The 14,978-nt window shown below is 44.0% G+C and overlaps 1 protein-coding gene across 1 annotated transcript in view; it reads right to left on the bottom strand.

Moving 5' to 3' along the window:
* The window catches only part of LOC144724198 (mitogen-activated protein kinase kinase kinase 13-like), a 54,183-nt gene that overhangs the window by 31,191 nt on the left and 8,014 nt on the right, over nt 1-14,978 (bottom strand). Inside the window, exons 3-4 of the mRNA XM_078603116.1 lie at nt 9,595-9,786; nt 3,411-3,569 (exon numbers count right to left, since the gene is read on the bottom strand). Coding sequence (XP_078459242.1) covers nt 3,411-3,569; nt 9,595-9,786 — 351 coding nt within the window. The remainder of the gene's footprint in view (nt 1-3,410; nt 3,570-9,594; nt 9,787-14,978) is intronic.

The raw sequence follows: 14,978 nt of genomic DNA, 5'->3' as shown, positions 1-14,978 counted from the left end.
GCTGGTAAGCTACCTCACCAATGCCCATATCCAAACTAAGTCCAACACATACCAATTTAGGCCCACTCTTGTTCAGAAGCGACCTGGCCACAAATGATACCTCGACAAAGTGGCTTATCACGTCAAAATGTATAGCAGCCAAATACTCCAAACACATGTTGATTCTAAATGTAGGGGGGGGGGGGGGAACTGAAGGACCCGGAGAAACATCCACGCATCCACGGGGAGAATATGCAAACTCTAAGTATATAGACACCAGGTGTCGAAGATCGAATCCACAGCCTCCTGCATACCAAGCGAGGTAGTTAACATCTCGCCACCGTGGCGCCCCAAGCGCAGGCAGGCAGCGATATTTCAGCTGCAGTCCCTGGGTGACAATCCTGGGTCACAGCTGCTGGGATTTACCCTGCTGAGGCTGAATTTGCATTAGTCTGGCCCCTCCTCGAGCAGATGGCATAAAAGTGGATTTGGGACAAATAGCTACAAAAGCTTAATTATCATCCCATCCAGTTAACGGGGGCTCCGTCACAAAGCCACTTACTGGTTACTGGGCGCAAACGTGAGACCCATGTATGCATAATGCATTTCTTATTTTTTCGATAAAATAGCTATTTTAATATCTATGAATCCATCTGCGCACAAGCTTGGTATAAAAATTGCTATGGTTAACGTAGAATGGATTTTTAATATTGCCTATGTTCTCACATCCATGATATTATCAAGAAACTGACATTTCCACCACAGACACTGCTCTGTTGAAAAAAATATCACATCTAAGTGTGTAATGTGAGATCCAGTGAAACCCATCCCGACAGTCAAATCCATGTTTGTATTCTCTTCTGCCAGAGCTAGAAGTCGCGTATGCCACAGGCAAATGCACACCTTATTTCAAGGCCTCCTTCTGCAGTACCTGGTCTCTGCAAGGCTTTTACAGCCTCACACATTACCAAAGATAGATCACAATGACCACACATAAATCGCACATACCTTGTAGACTTTCTGGCTTGACAATTAAACATCATATATCGATGCAGCAATCTATCGCCAACCGCTGACTTGGCAACCGTGGAATTCATATTACACACGGTTTATTATCTGTGTAACAATGTACCGAACCGCGGTGCTGGAAATTTTGAGTATACACGGGTAAGCACCGGTCTGCAACCACGCAGTTACACATTTTCACCGGGCCGCAGTTCTCCACAGCGCCATCGTGGCGCTGCGTCGCAGCTTATCAGCTCTCCGTCCACTTTGTTGTGATTCTTGCAGCGCGTCGCATCGCAACCGCACATTTGAATTCCGTTTGTTGTGGGCTAAGGCCCTCCCTCCTTCGAACCACCCCTTTCACCATCATCTCATTGTTATCGTCATCGTAATAATCATGGACTTCTACCCTTAACATGAAAGCTATGTAAATTTACACCATGGGACCTCCTTTGCCAGTAACAAAATATGAGAATAGGGTTTCCCCTTTTTTTTGCCAGAAAAAAGGGGGAAACCTATTATCCTATGTAAAGTTCATATAATGTTTATGTACGTTTTATTATGCTATTGTGTAATGCACTGTATTTTATTCGGTGTTTAGTTAATAAACAGGTAACTTAGTTAAGCTATGCTGAGTGTGACCACGACCATGGTTCCCCTAACCCCTGTTTCCCTTAGTCCCCTAGACTTCACCAACCCCGTATTTGCCTTAGCATGGCCTTTTTCAGGAACCTAACCTACGTGCTGTACTTCTAATGGATTAAGGGAATACATCTCTTTTTTTAAGACCACATTCACAAAACATTTTAACTTACAAGTTAAAACTACCTTGGTATTGACATTCATATGAATTAGAAATACAATAGAGGACATTCAGTTTACAGCAGGCCACAGTGAATAAAATCAAAAGGGAGATTGACCTAATTATTTCATTCGTGATATTTGACGTGTGACAGAACCAACGGCCAAAATGAAGGAGAGAGATGCTCTTGGTACAGATTTCCCAAAATGGGGGACAAAGTGCCGGCGACACAATCACACAGGATATGTTGTAGGCTGTGTTCCATTGATGTATCTATTGTGCTCCCACACGTTGCTCTCTTACATCGGAGAAGTGACTGCGGAATCAGGCAAAGAGGGCAGGCGAACACAAGTCACAAAGCAGCGAGTCGCAATCTGATGGAGGCGCTCGGACATGCTGTGTCTCATGTTCTCATGGATGAGTGAGTACACCCGAGTGCAAACACCAATGTGATTTCGGGGGCTTTTTTGTTCAATCACTGATGAGTGGGCAGAGGACATCAAGCTCTCTGCCCATCAGAAACACTTTGTGTCGAGTGGTGACCCGTGGCACAATCCCACGATCTTAGAACTCGCGGCTTAGTGTCTCGGTCAGGACATGAGCCACAAGACCATCTTTAATTGCAAAATTATTATTATCTGCTTTTGCAACGTATGTTACATGCCCTTTAAATGTTTGCTTCACTACAAGACGGTATCTTTTGGTGAGTACAGCAGCTGCAAAAAAAATACCATGATGCAAAGTGAATCTAACTCTGCTCTGTACAACATCATACGTTTAAAAAGTGCTGTCCGTTGTTAAAAGTGCAATGGCTGTACATGACACGAACAATACAACATTGAAAATATAATAATTGGTGTTGTTGTTCTTCATTTAGCCATCTCTAGATCTCCACCTTTATTTAACAGGGTGATTTCGATGTTATGTATCTCAGCAGGAAGGGCCCAATGAGCTGTTAGAGCTGTATGTTATGGGCGTTTTGCGATGGTACAGATGGTAACTGAAACATTGCATTGCCAATATCTTGGCAAATGTCACATTTCTTGTTAAGACAGCAACTGTATCGACTGGAGAAACGTATCCTGGAATTTTTCTGGAATAAACATTTGAGTCGTGCATTTTATTTGTGTTTGTTCATGAGTGAGAGATGAACACACGTGTCAACAGAGGTGACGTGCTGGCGTTTTGTGTCCAGGCTTTGACTAATTACACATCCATCACCTCCTTGCAAGTGGTGTTTTTAATGATTTCTCTATGGATTGTTCACGTAGATTCTAATGTACCCATATAGTAATGGAAATTCTTCCTTGCTTTTACGCATACGGCAATCACAATAGCTCATGGCCATCAGCGAGTGACTTTGTGCTTGAAATGGCCATTGTGTTATAACGTAGACTAATTAATGCGTGCAATCTTTTAAACCTGTAAAATATAAAACATGTCAAATGTAATCGCAAGATTACCTACAAGCCATAATAGTAATCCATCAACAGTCATCTATTTCAAGGGAAAAGCAATACATTTTGTTAAAACATTGTCATCGTCATTATTCGACATCAGTTCCCGTGAACATCAAAGTGTGCATTCAAAATCCATGGAGCCCACTGTGGGTGGAGTAACTCACCAGATGTCCACCTTTTCAGAGACCGGCTCATTGCGGATGACCTCCGGAGCCATCCAGGCCACAGTTCCCGCAAACGACATCTTGGTGCTTTTGTCCATCAGCTCTTTGGACGTCCCAAAGTCCGAGATCTTCACCAGGTCATCGTGTGTGATGAGCACGCTGCCAGGCGCACACAGTCAAGAGTCACGACACCCGGTTGTACGCGCGTCGTTAGCACAGGTGGTTGTTTTTTTTACTCTAACCGCACGTGTAATCCTGAATGTATGGATAAATCAACCAATCATCCAATCAATGTTATTTTGTGAGAGTCCAGAGTGATGTCATTCATCTCCATCGCAAAGGGAGTACCGCATACATTTTACTACATTTCAACATTGCCCCCCCCTCCACCCCACAATTTGGTTGTACCATAATGTTCAGATTTAGTGTGACACATAATGCCTGCTTTTGGAAATGATGTCCCACGGTATCATATTTTTTCATAAATCCATTTACAGCAGAGGCGTTCTTAATTTGGAAAGTCTCTTTAAATATTGCGCTTGCCCGCGTAAATCAAACTTCCGGTCGTAAGCAATCTACCGCGTTTGCTTGCATGATAGTTCCTCGTGACTGAAATGTCAAATGCTTTTATCGACCACAAAGAATAACACGAGCCGCTGTGCTCCACTACGATTCACAAAACAATTCCCTGACTTCACGGGCCATTAAAACACCAAGTCTCTGTGTTCCCTGAGACTTATTTCAGCTTTCAAGCCATGGTATAAGCGCAGCAAAGAGGCTTTGTGGTGCCATTCTATTCAATGTGAAACAAGTCATAATTTGTGTTTTTATTAATGTGCCAGTATATCATTGGCATTGTCCATCTTAATTGTGCTTTGTACTGAAACTCAAATATACAACTCAAACTCTACATCAGTATTTATAACAGCATGCAAGGATTCATAATTTACATCGTGCAAGAACATGTGATTTTTTTTTCATAAGCCTAATTTTATTTTAAATAAATATATCCTGAAATATCATTGGTTGATACTGACTAAGAGCCATATGACATTCCTAAAATAATCGTAAAAATGTTAAATGTATGACTTCTTGAAAAGTGACCTTTTGTTACCAAAGCTTTTGATCTGAAGTTTGAAACAATATGTATATGTACATATACAACATTTTACTATTTTACTTCATAACAGAAACATCCAGGTAACAACGCCAGGAATCATACACAACAAGGTAAATATTACCAGAGTGCATGGTGGCACAAAGGCCTAATATTCTACGGCAGGGGATTGAGCCAGCACTGGCACAATTATGGATTCACAAAGAAGGTGATTTATTATTATTATTACTACCCTTGCTGACCCAAGAGAGCCTCACTGAGTCTCAAGGTCCTGCTAAGTATTTGCAGTAGCGGAGCGATTTTGCTGCTGCTGTGTGGAATCCAAATTGAGTAATATGCCGGTAATTTTTCAGCATTGGGGTGTTTGACCAATACCACTTATACATGCAGAAAGAGGTGGAGAGAACATACAAAATCCACACAGAAAGGCACCAGAGTCGGGTACGGAACCCAGGCCCTTCTTGCCATGTGGCATGAATATTACCACGATGCCACGCTGCCGCATTGGCTTTTAAAGCTGCAGAACACGAGGATGCGAAAGCATCTCGACGTGTGTTCTGTGGGTGTAGCTGTGTATCACAGGAGACCGCAGTAGACTTGGCAGTTGTCTGCAGACAGCAAACAGCAGCCTGCGCCAAGACCAGCTAACTACGTAGGCCCAATCAGAGCACATGTTGCACGGTGACGAGAGGAAATGTCATTGGGTGGCCAACAGCAGCAATCCCAAGTCTCCTAATGTGTCAAAAAATAACCCCTATTACAAAGTACAGTTGAAACCTCTGCCTACGTGAGGACAAGTCAGCTCCTAAGCATACAATTGCAGCTTACAAAAACTTCTTTGCACAGACTTGCTCTGCGACTTATAGCGCGGAAAGGTTTTATGAAGACCTTGGACCAGTGTGTAATACAAATTTACGATAATTAATGTTTAAACTTGAGTCAGTCCATTACCCCTGGCTCTGGATCACATCTATGTGCACAATCTGAATAGGTGGAGAGAAAATGCGAGCGTGGAAGATTAGGTCACAATAACCCATTCCGTCTCATTCAATATCCCAAACTCTTCACCGCCCACAGAATGTACTCAGGCAGCGGTGCCGTTGCTTTTGTCCACAACAACAAACAACCTTAAACGCGCATACGTTGACAGCGCAACTCCGCCCAGCTGGGCTTGTGGCGTTGGCTGGGCACGACAGCATCTGCCCCGCACGGCCATCGAGTCCACGTCCGCCCGATCCCTCCCCACCTCCACACGGCTGCAGCTCCATCAGGAGAGTGAAGATTCATGACTGGGCAGACGGCAATAAGAGCCGCTCGTCGACTCTAGGGGTGGCCCCATGTCCCTGGGCAATGTCCTTCTGCTCATCAGCAAAGCATCAATCGCCAAAGCTTTGCAATTATCTAATCGATGCGCGTATACTAAAACGACCGCCACGTAAACTCAGACATTGCTTAACAATCTGAATGCCATTTGCTTCGTGCCAAACTGTGGAGTTTTTTTTGCCTGCAGCTAATTTTGTGGCTGGGATTTGTAAACGGCGTCTTCACAGGTCCTGAGCACACCGTGGAAGAATCAGCTCAGGCAGCAACGTGGATGCTCGATACAGAGGAACGCCGACTCGTTTTGTCGGGAAATTATCGATGCGTATTTAGAGGCCCTCTCTAAATGAACAATCCAAACTGCGACTGTGAATTTGTGCCGTGTTCTGTTCTGAAAATTGCATTAGCACAGCAATATTATTCATTAAAGTAGATGACGGGTAGCTTTGGCGAAAAGCTAACCTCGACCGCAGAATGCTCAGATTAGCATAGGGCAAGGACGAGTGTCAGGAAATTTAGCCAGGAAAGCCTCACTCAGCTTTAATACGCTTTTTTACGAGTGTCCTGCCAAGTTTTTGGAGCGGAGTTTAATCCCAATTGAGTAATTTGCGGGTAAATATTCAGCATATTGGTAAATATTAGTTATATGAAATGTTATATTTTTTGAGCTCTGGAGACCAGGGAATCCAGAGGAAACCGATGCAAGGCAGGGGATGAGAACATACAAACTCCATACAGTGATAATAAGATGTTTTACCCTTTCTGGCAATTAAACAGGTGTTAAGATGTTCAAATACCGAATATAAAGTTTTGCAAGGAATCAAGTTCGCATTCACCAGGCATACTTGTTGTGAACATGCAAACAAACATGCTCTGATAATATATGCATCGTCTTTGAACACCTGTTTTTTTGACAGAAAGGGTAAAACCTATTCTTATTCTTTCATATTTTGATGCTGGCAAAAAAGGCCCCATTTTATCTACACAGAGAGGCGCCCCAAATCGGGAATAGAACCCAGGGCCTTCTAGTTGCGAGGCACGAGTGTTACCAGTGCACCACCCCGACACATTCATTGGCAAAATCACACATAGTTCTTACACTGTCCACTTCAGAGCAGACACAAGCTATGGCCACATGCCCTGCAGTGGTGCTTGTGAGTCCTGCGCCGTTGAAGAGCAGAGCAGCTTACAGGGAATAGCACCAAGTCAGAGGCTATCAGTCAACGCTCCGGTCTCATAACATTTGTGCTCAATGTGTTCCTATGATTTGTTGCTTGCAAATCGCTCCCTGTGCACTTTGGAAACAGCATATTTCATAATCATAAACTTCGGCAATAAAGTGGAAATCTTCTTGGTTCTTTCGGTAAAGTCACGTAGAAGGAAAATTATAAAATAATAAAAATAAAACATAATAAAATAATTCTCACGACGTTTCGGCCACAACGCAAGCAGCCGTCTTCAGGTGGAGAACAGGTCTGTCAAGTAGACAGAGTCTGAATGTGACTCTGTCTACTTGACAGACCTGTTCTCCACCTGAAGACGGCTGCTTGCGTTGTAGACAGAGTCTGAATGTGACTCTGTCTACTTGACAGACCTGTTCTCCACCTGAAGACGGCTGCTTGCGTTGTGGCCGAAACGTCGTGAGAATTATTTTATTATGTTTTATTTTTATTATTTTATTATTTTCCTTCTACGTGACTTTACCGAAATAACCAAGAAGATGAATCCCTGCAGTCACGAAAGCTTTAAATTGAAAGTGGAAATCGTTCACGTTTTCTCTGGAAATTGTTTGCATGTATATGAACATAAATTATTTCACCCACACAAGTATAAATATAGTGTACGCATATATACAGTATATATATATAGCTTGATTTCCTGCACCATCCTGCCTGGCAAGGACAAATTTAAATTTATAGATGGAAATGCATCCCGCTAACAGTAAATAGTCAAAATCCGAGAACCAATCCAACATTATATAGATTTTCATGTTTAAACTAGCCTAAAGTGGTGCTGCAATCAATGCAGAAACTTCAAACTTTCACATTCACCGCCGAAGATTAAACTGTAGGCAATTCATGACTCGTGTGCAGAGCTGCAGCAAGAGCACGTGACCTGTGTCCTAGAATACATTTTTTACATCGTTGTGACTTGTTATACGGTGGACCATGCTGACCGTATGTTACGCTGAATGTGAGGATGCAGCACATCGCAGTGAAATGCGTGAGTCGGCCGCGGATAAATGAGTTTGGCCTTCAGCTACCAATATAATTTTACTCACCACCCAAAAACAACCCCTCCCCCACCAAATATAATCATCCTGTTATTCTAGCTTACTGCGAACAGGGGGGGGGGAAACATATACAAATTTTGAAAAAAAAATGCAACAATGTTACACTCTGAATTGATCTTCACACTATGGGGCCAAATTTCAGATATCTGTAAAGTCACTGGATGATGTAAGAAAATAACAATACCAATTACCCTGAAAGATATACGCTTGCACAGTAGCCTGACCATCAATAAAACCAGCATCCTTAAAACACATGAAAGTATGGGCTTTTTTATTCTATTCCATAGCCATGAAGTACGTTTTATTGCACATCAGTACAAAATAGCCACGGCGGGATCCTTATATCACAGCTTGGGCTGCTAGCGTGATACAGCCACCTTCACAAACAATAGGCTGCTCAATAATACAATCAATTGGCAGCTATTAAAACATTAAAGGTGGTGGTGGGGAGGCCTGGAGATGGCAGTAGAGACAGCGGTGGATCATATCGGTGCAAGCGTGGAGTGCTACCCGCCTCAGGTGCTACAGTTTCCTTCTACACGCCCAGACACTCGCCAATGGAATTGGTCAAATATACCAGAATCGAGAATGTTTATTTGTACTGGAGGAATCCCATGAGCTATAAAGCTCTTTTTCACAGATGGGGAAAGAACGTTACAATAACAAGCAATACACAAACACGATAGTCGTCCAAACAAACAAGAGAGGGAAAAAAAATCACACATACACATTAAACAAAAGCATCCCCATCATACCAGGCAACGCCCACTAATGTATGAACATATTTCCAGAAGCGACGTGGCTATTGCAAATGATAGTTCAACTGAAGTAGCCCATCATTTGGATATTCATAGCACCACAATAATCTTCATAATCCCAATGCACGTTTCTAAATGTGGATCCACTTTTATGGCTCCTGACAATGTATGCACCACGGGGACTCACAAGGCACACCACCAAAACCACCCCCCACGATTGTCACGTGTTGCCAACGTGACGTATTTCACATTGGCAACATGTGACAAACGGTGGAGTCTGAGAATGTAATTTGCCGTTGCGAAATTCAAGCAGAGTGCCATCCTGCCACTGAAAGGAAGAAGAAGAAAAGCGTGACGGATTTTTATGGGGCCCAGCTGCTTTGGGGACCTGCCTGAGAAGTTTTATGGCCCAAAGGCTTTGAAGAGGTTAATAAGAGCCGATACATTATAGCCTGTTTAAGCGACTGACATAATTGTAACTTTGCTAAGACTGTGCTGACTTTATTGTCATGCCTTGCCAATTTACCACAAAGGGGTTTGGGGGGGAGGGGGGCATGACGCTGGATGGTGGGTGAGAGAGAGGCCCATCGTAAGAGATAATTACGTGACGGACATTACCTCGCTACAAGCCTGCATACAAAAGAGCTGCTGGCTCTGTGCTGGCCAGCTCAGAGATGTCTCGCTGAGAGCACTCACTTGGGTGACTTCAGGTCCCGGTGAATGATCTTGTGCAGGTGCAGGTAGTTCATGCCGCTCGCGATCCCCGTGGTCCACCGGTAGAGGAGCTCCGGGGTGATCTTACGCCCAGCGCGGAGCACCTCGTACAGCTGGCCCTGTGCGCAGTACTCCATGATGATGCAGTAGCAGGGAGCCTGGGTGCACACCCCCCTGTGTGGAAAACGCACATAAAACGGAGACAGAGAAAGATTCCCCCATGTCACCTTTACCGAATTGTTGGGGCAAGTGCTGTTAGCGAGTAGCACTTATGAAGGCTGGCACGGCGCACGAGGAGGTGGGTGGCCAGCAACTTAACTGGCCGCCTTTGTCTCCCGAGTGGCGATGTTTATACACTGCATCAGGTACTCATTTTAGGCTGAGACGACCTCACGCACATGCATATTCCCAATAAAACTCGTGTATCACCAGCCCCATCGTTAGGTTGATCCAACATTTATGTTAAGGAAAATCACGAAAATGAAACAAACGGCTCAACACACGATGAGATGGTAAAGGTGACGATTTTCATGATCGATTGATGACCGGGTGGCTCAGATCACCATTGATAACCTAGGTTCAAATCCGGACAACCATGCGTGATGAAATGGAGTACTTGTGTTGATCGATTCATGTTGGTGACCCAACGGCTGTGCAAGGCAACACATCGTACGGTATATCCGGGAGCCACTGACACTAGGAGGTGGGTGCCCCGCTCTCTCTGTGAGGACAGGAAGAAAGTGTGTTCATCGCCATGATGCCGCCGAGAGCCAGAATCGCAAGGTTTCGGATGAAAGTGAAGTTGTGACAATAACAGCAGCACTGATCATTTACTGCAAGCGTAATACTTTGGTCAAAAGGCCTTCAACAGTAACCATTGGTAAATGTATATATTATCGTATACTGTATACGTAATTTTAACATATTGTACGCATCAATCATCTGACATTGCAAATGCAACATCTTAACATTTTAGGTCAGGCTTTAAAATGTTCAATGCCTCTGACTTTGCAGAGATCTCCATTACATCGCCTGCGCATTAAGATGTGTGACCCAGGTGACCTCACTGCAGTCCACCGTGCGAGGCTTCGAACAGGAAATACAACCAGGCACTCTCATGCAACCTTATAAAGGATGTCCCTGCAGTATATCTGAAGCTGTAAATTTGTCTGTGCGGTAGAATACATTGGTGCAGTTTCAGCTCTGCAAGCCTTATTAATTCAGCGTGTGCTAAAGCTAGCGAAACAAAATAAACAAGCACAAAATGACAAATAATACGCGGAGAACGTGGCAGAACATTAATTCGGGCCGATATTAAATTGTCTGCTGAGGCAGCCACTTCCTAAATAACCTTTAGTAAAAAAAAAACCTTATCATGAAAAGGAGTCATTGGCAACCCTCTTCCATCAAATGTGCTGGCTGACGTGTAACCTTCAAAACCTGACGTGGCTGCCACAAGGCGAGTGTTAATACAGCAACACGTTTAATAGCCTCCTGGAAAGGGTACACGTGCATTATTGTCCCAGGAAAGCTGCAGCAGGGGCAAAGCAGGTAGCGGCAAGGCAAAAAGCCCACTGGCAGCAACGTGATGTTACAAACCAAATGGGAACCCCTCCGTGCACACAGTGGACTTCAGGGTAGCGAGGTGATAGAAGGATGAGCAGGGGGAAGGGGGAGGCTGACGGGACGAAGTGAAAGGCAACTGTAGGGTCCAATGTCACTGTGGTCTTACGTAACAATAACGGGCTTAAGAGATCAGTGTCTCAATGCGGCATTTTCGATAGGCTATTAATCATTATTCATCCTTTCTGCTTCGCATCTTTGCAATCGCTTGCATCCTGGTTTAGTTATATTATCCAGGCTTTTTTAATTGCCTTCAAATTTGTTTCAATTATCTTTTCAATTTAATTAATGAAATTACTGAACTGAATTACCCAACTTCATGCCATGAATTATATTTTGTAATTGGATATTTTTTCGACTAAATTTGATACCAATTTTGATATTGATGCTATGTAATGAGAATTAAGAGATTTCTATTTGGGACACTTGGAGTGAGCAGTGCACCAGCCTGTGTCAAGAGAACGACCTTGGAAGATGATATCGAAGAACCACTCCACCTCAAAACCACTTCAAACACCAGCCTGTTTATCTGTTTGCCCCTGTAGAGAGTGTTCGTCGCATGTGAACGAATTATAAATAATTTTCAGAGCTGGAATTTTTGGCCAAATTAAGTGAGAAAACACGAATCTAACGGTGTATTTCTTGTGTGCAGTTCGTGGTGACCAGGCTGAGTCCATGAACAAACGATACTGATGCACCCTTTTAAATCACAGGTGGCATCTGCCCAGACACGAGCTCAGCATCTCAGCCGTACAGGCTCAGCCATCTGACCCCTGAGCCACATGCTCACCTCCAATTGTATTTTTACACGGTTTTATTTTTTACACTTTTCTGTTCAATATTTTGAACATTCGTTTTGCAACTTTTTACACCTTCTGGAAATCAAGACGACGTGTGTTCCCCACGTTAAATGAGTAATGGGGGTAACACTCATCTCCATTGGTCGATCTGAGCCAGTGGTGGAAATCTCACATCCTTGTTATGCTATTCGAAAAAACGAAACTAAAACTATGAAAACTATTATTTAGTTTACCACGTAAGGCCCACTGAGCTATAGAGCTCTTTTTTAGAAGCGTCCTGGCCACAAATGATAGCCCAATCAAGTGGCTTATCACGTGGAAATGTATAGCAGCCAAATACTCTAAATGCGTATCTAAATGTGGAGAGAAAAACTGGAGGACCCGCAAACTCCAAATATACAGCAGGCGTCAGGGTCGGGATCGAACCCATAACCTCCTGTATACCAGGCGAGGTTGTTAACATCTCGCCACCGTGGAAACCTGCGCTCTACTCGATTCTCAATTCCAGGGCCATACTTTGTCTCCTAGCACTTACACCTTGCTATATAAAGTGTGACGCTTGTTCATTCATTTGTGCATTTATTCAGAGGTGATGAAGGCAAACGAATAGGGAAGCATATTAAATGATTAATTGCGAACGGGGGGCACACGAAGGAGAGATGGAAAAAGGAGTTGACGGCGAAAGATGAGGGGACGAAAAGACGTGGCAGGGGTTTGGGATTTTTTTTCAAAGGACTCATTAATCACACCCAGCCATTACGCAATCACCGTACCGCACGACGTTTAAGAGAAACGATGTCGCTGGCACACTTTCTGTCCCGTCAGGCCACCTCTTAACAGCGAGGCGGTGAACATTCTTCGGTGTTGATTATAACGGGCCGTGCAAACACGGGCTGCTCTTTTGCCCAGCGAATCAAGGCTCAATTCGGTCAGGGACAGTGCAGGGGCACTCAACCTGCGGGCTTTCAGGACACCCCACAAGAGGGCCGCTGTGTGTGCTTCTCTCCCTCCTCGGATTAATTATCACTGAGTCTCGGTGATCTTCTCGGGAGGGTCTTGCATTGGAGCATTTGTGCCCATTGCAATAACAAGTGTTTTGCGTTTTAAGGCAAAACCATGAAAAAAATTGTTACAACAATGAAAGCGCCGCAAACACTTGGTCCTCAAACCACTTGCTGCACTGCCGTCCAGCGCGTTTGGGAATTTCCACGAATGTCGATGATCCGCAACCCTCCAGAGTTAGCGGAACACTGGTGCGCACCACAGTCTTGTTTTTTGTGCAGCCGCTGGTGCTAAATTGGCTGTGTTGACTTCCAGCAGGGGTGCAACGACCCATTTCAACGGGGGTATGCAAGATACGACTGTGGGCCCCCTTCCTTTTTCCCCGACTCACTTTGCCTGAAATTGCTACGGGTTGTTTTTAAACCGTATACAATAATATGTAGGCTATAACTATAAATATAAGTTGCACTGTGTATTGGGTTTAGAGGAAGACAGTCTAATAGTAATAGTATTAATAGAAAGTATTTAAAGGTATAATACCCACAATTTTCATGCCGGCCCATCGATCTCGGATTTCCTCAAAGGGGGTGGATCATGCAACTTCATGCTGCTCTGTGCATACGATAGCCAGATGCATTAATCAGGCTTGGTCCATCGTAGACTGCAGGTACCTTTTTGAATGAATGTTTGTATTTGAATTATTTTTCTTAACATTTTTGTACTCGTTTATCTGTTGTTTCGGGGCCCCCCTTGTGGCTGACTGGGCCCCTACGCGTCGCATAACGCTGCCAACATACCCCCCCATAATTGCTCCCCTGAATTCCAAGAGACCCCTCTGACCGGCCAGCGGTGAGTTTCTCTGGGGAGTGAGAAAAGTGCTGGTCGCTCTCCATTAATCCATATCTCTCCCACCTGGAAGTCGCCATTGACCCTGATTTGAGAACCACACGCCTAATGGTCAGCATGCCCCTCACTGTTCACATGCATGTACATTGAACTTCTTTTGCACCGTACGGAGCCAACAATATGAATCGTAAGTGCGGGCAGAAGGGTAACAAACTACACACAAAAAGCAATTCTCAAGAAATAAGTTTGCAATCTAGATTTAAAAGTGCACAGCTCAAGTGGCTTAATAATATCGGAAGGAATGGCGTTCCAAAAGTGCCGCAGAAACGCTTTTGAAAGCGTGCGATGCAGTTTCAGAATCAGAAGTTTATTATCCGAGTAAATTGCCCATTGAGCTGTATGGCACCTTTTCAAGGGTGACTTGGCCAGCAGACAGACACGGCAGAAAGAGTTAAGAAACAAGATATAAAATATCAAAGATATAGAGTAAATAAACCCAAATGATCTCACAAAACAATGACGCACGTCCGCATTTGCATTGTTTCGACCTCTATAATGTCTGCGAGCCCCTTTGTTCAATGGCTCGGCAAAAGCCATTGCGAGGATGACCGGAGTTGACAATCCAATTCCTACAGCCGCCCAGTACTCTACAGGAATATACTAAAGTCTGTTATTTAGTGGAAATTGCCATAGGTCCTGTGGCATAATGAGCGAGGTAAGGCAACTTTGTTACGTGTCTTGACCGTCATTCTAAAGTTACGTGTGCATGTTGAAATTCTTTCGCACCGTACGTAGCCAACCGTGCTAATCGGCGGTGTGGGGCTAAGGACAAGAAACTAAACACAAAAATCTGTTCTATAGAAATTCGTATTCAATGTAGAATTTAAAATACGTAGCTCCAGTGGCTTCCTAATATCGAAAGGACAGAGCGTTCCAGACGGCCGCAGAAGCGAATTTTTAAAGTGTGCGATGCAGTGGCCGTCATTGTTCGATGTAGTTACATGTCACATGTAGTTACTTATCACATGTCACATATAACTACGGGTTACTAGTGTTACCTTAATGGCATACTGTACTCTATAATGAATATTAAGG

Source organism: Lampetra planeri, chromosome 2 (assembly GCF_965212315.1).
Source record: "Lampetra planeri chromosome 2, kcLamPlan1.2.h2, whole genome shotgun sequence".
Classification (NCBI taxonomy): Eukaryota; Metazoa; Chordata; class Hyperoartia; order Petromyzontiformes; family Petromyzontidae; genus Lampetra; species Lampetra planeri.
This window is presented reverse-complemented; position numbering and strand designations above follow the sequence as displayed.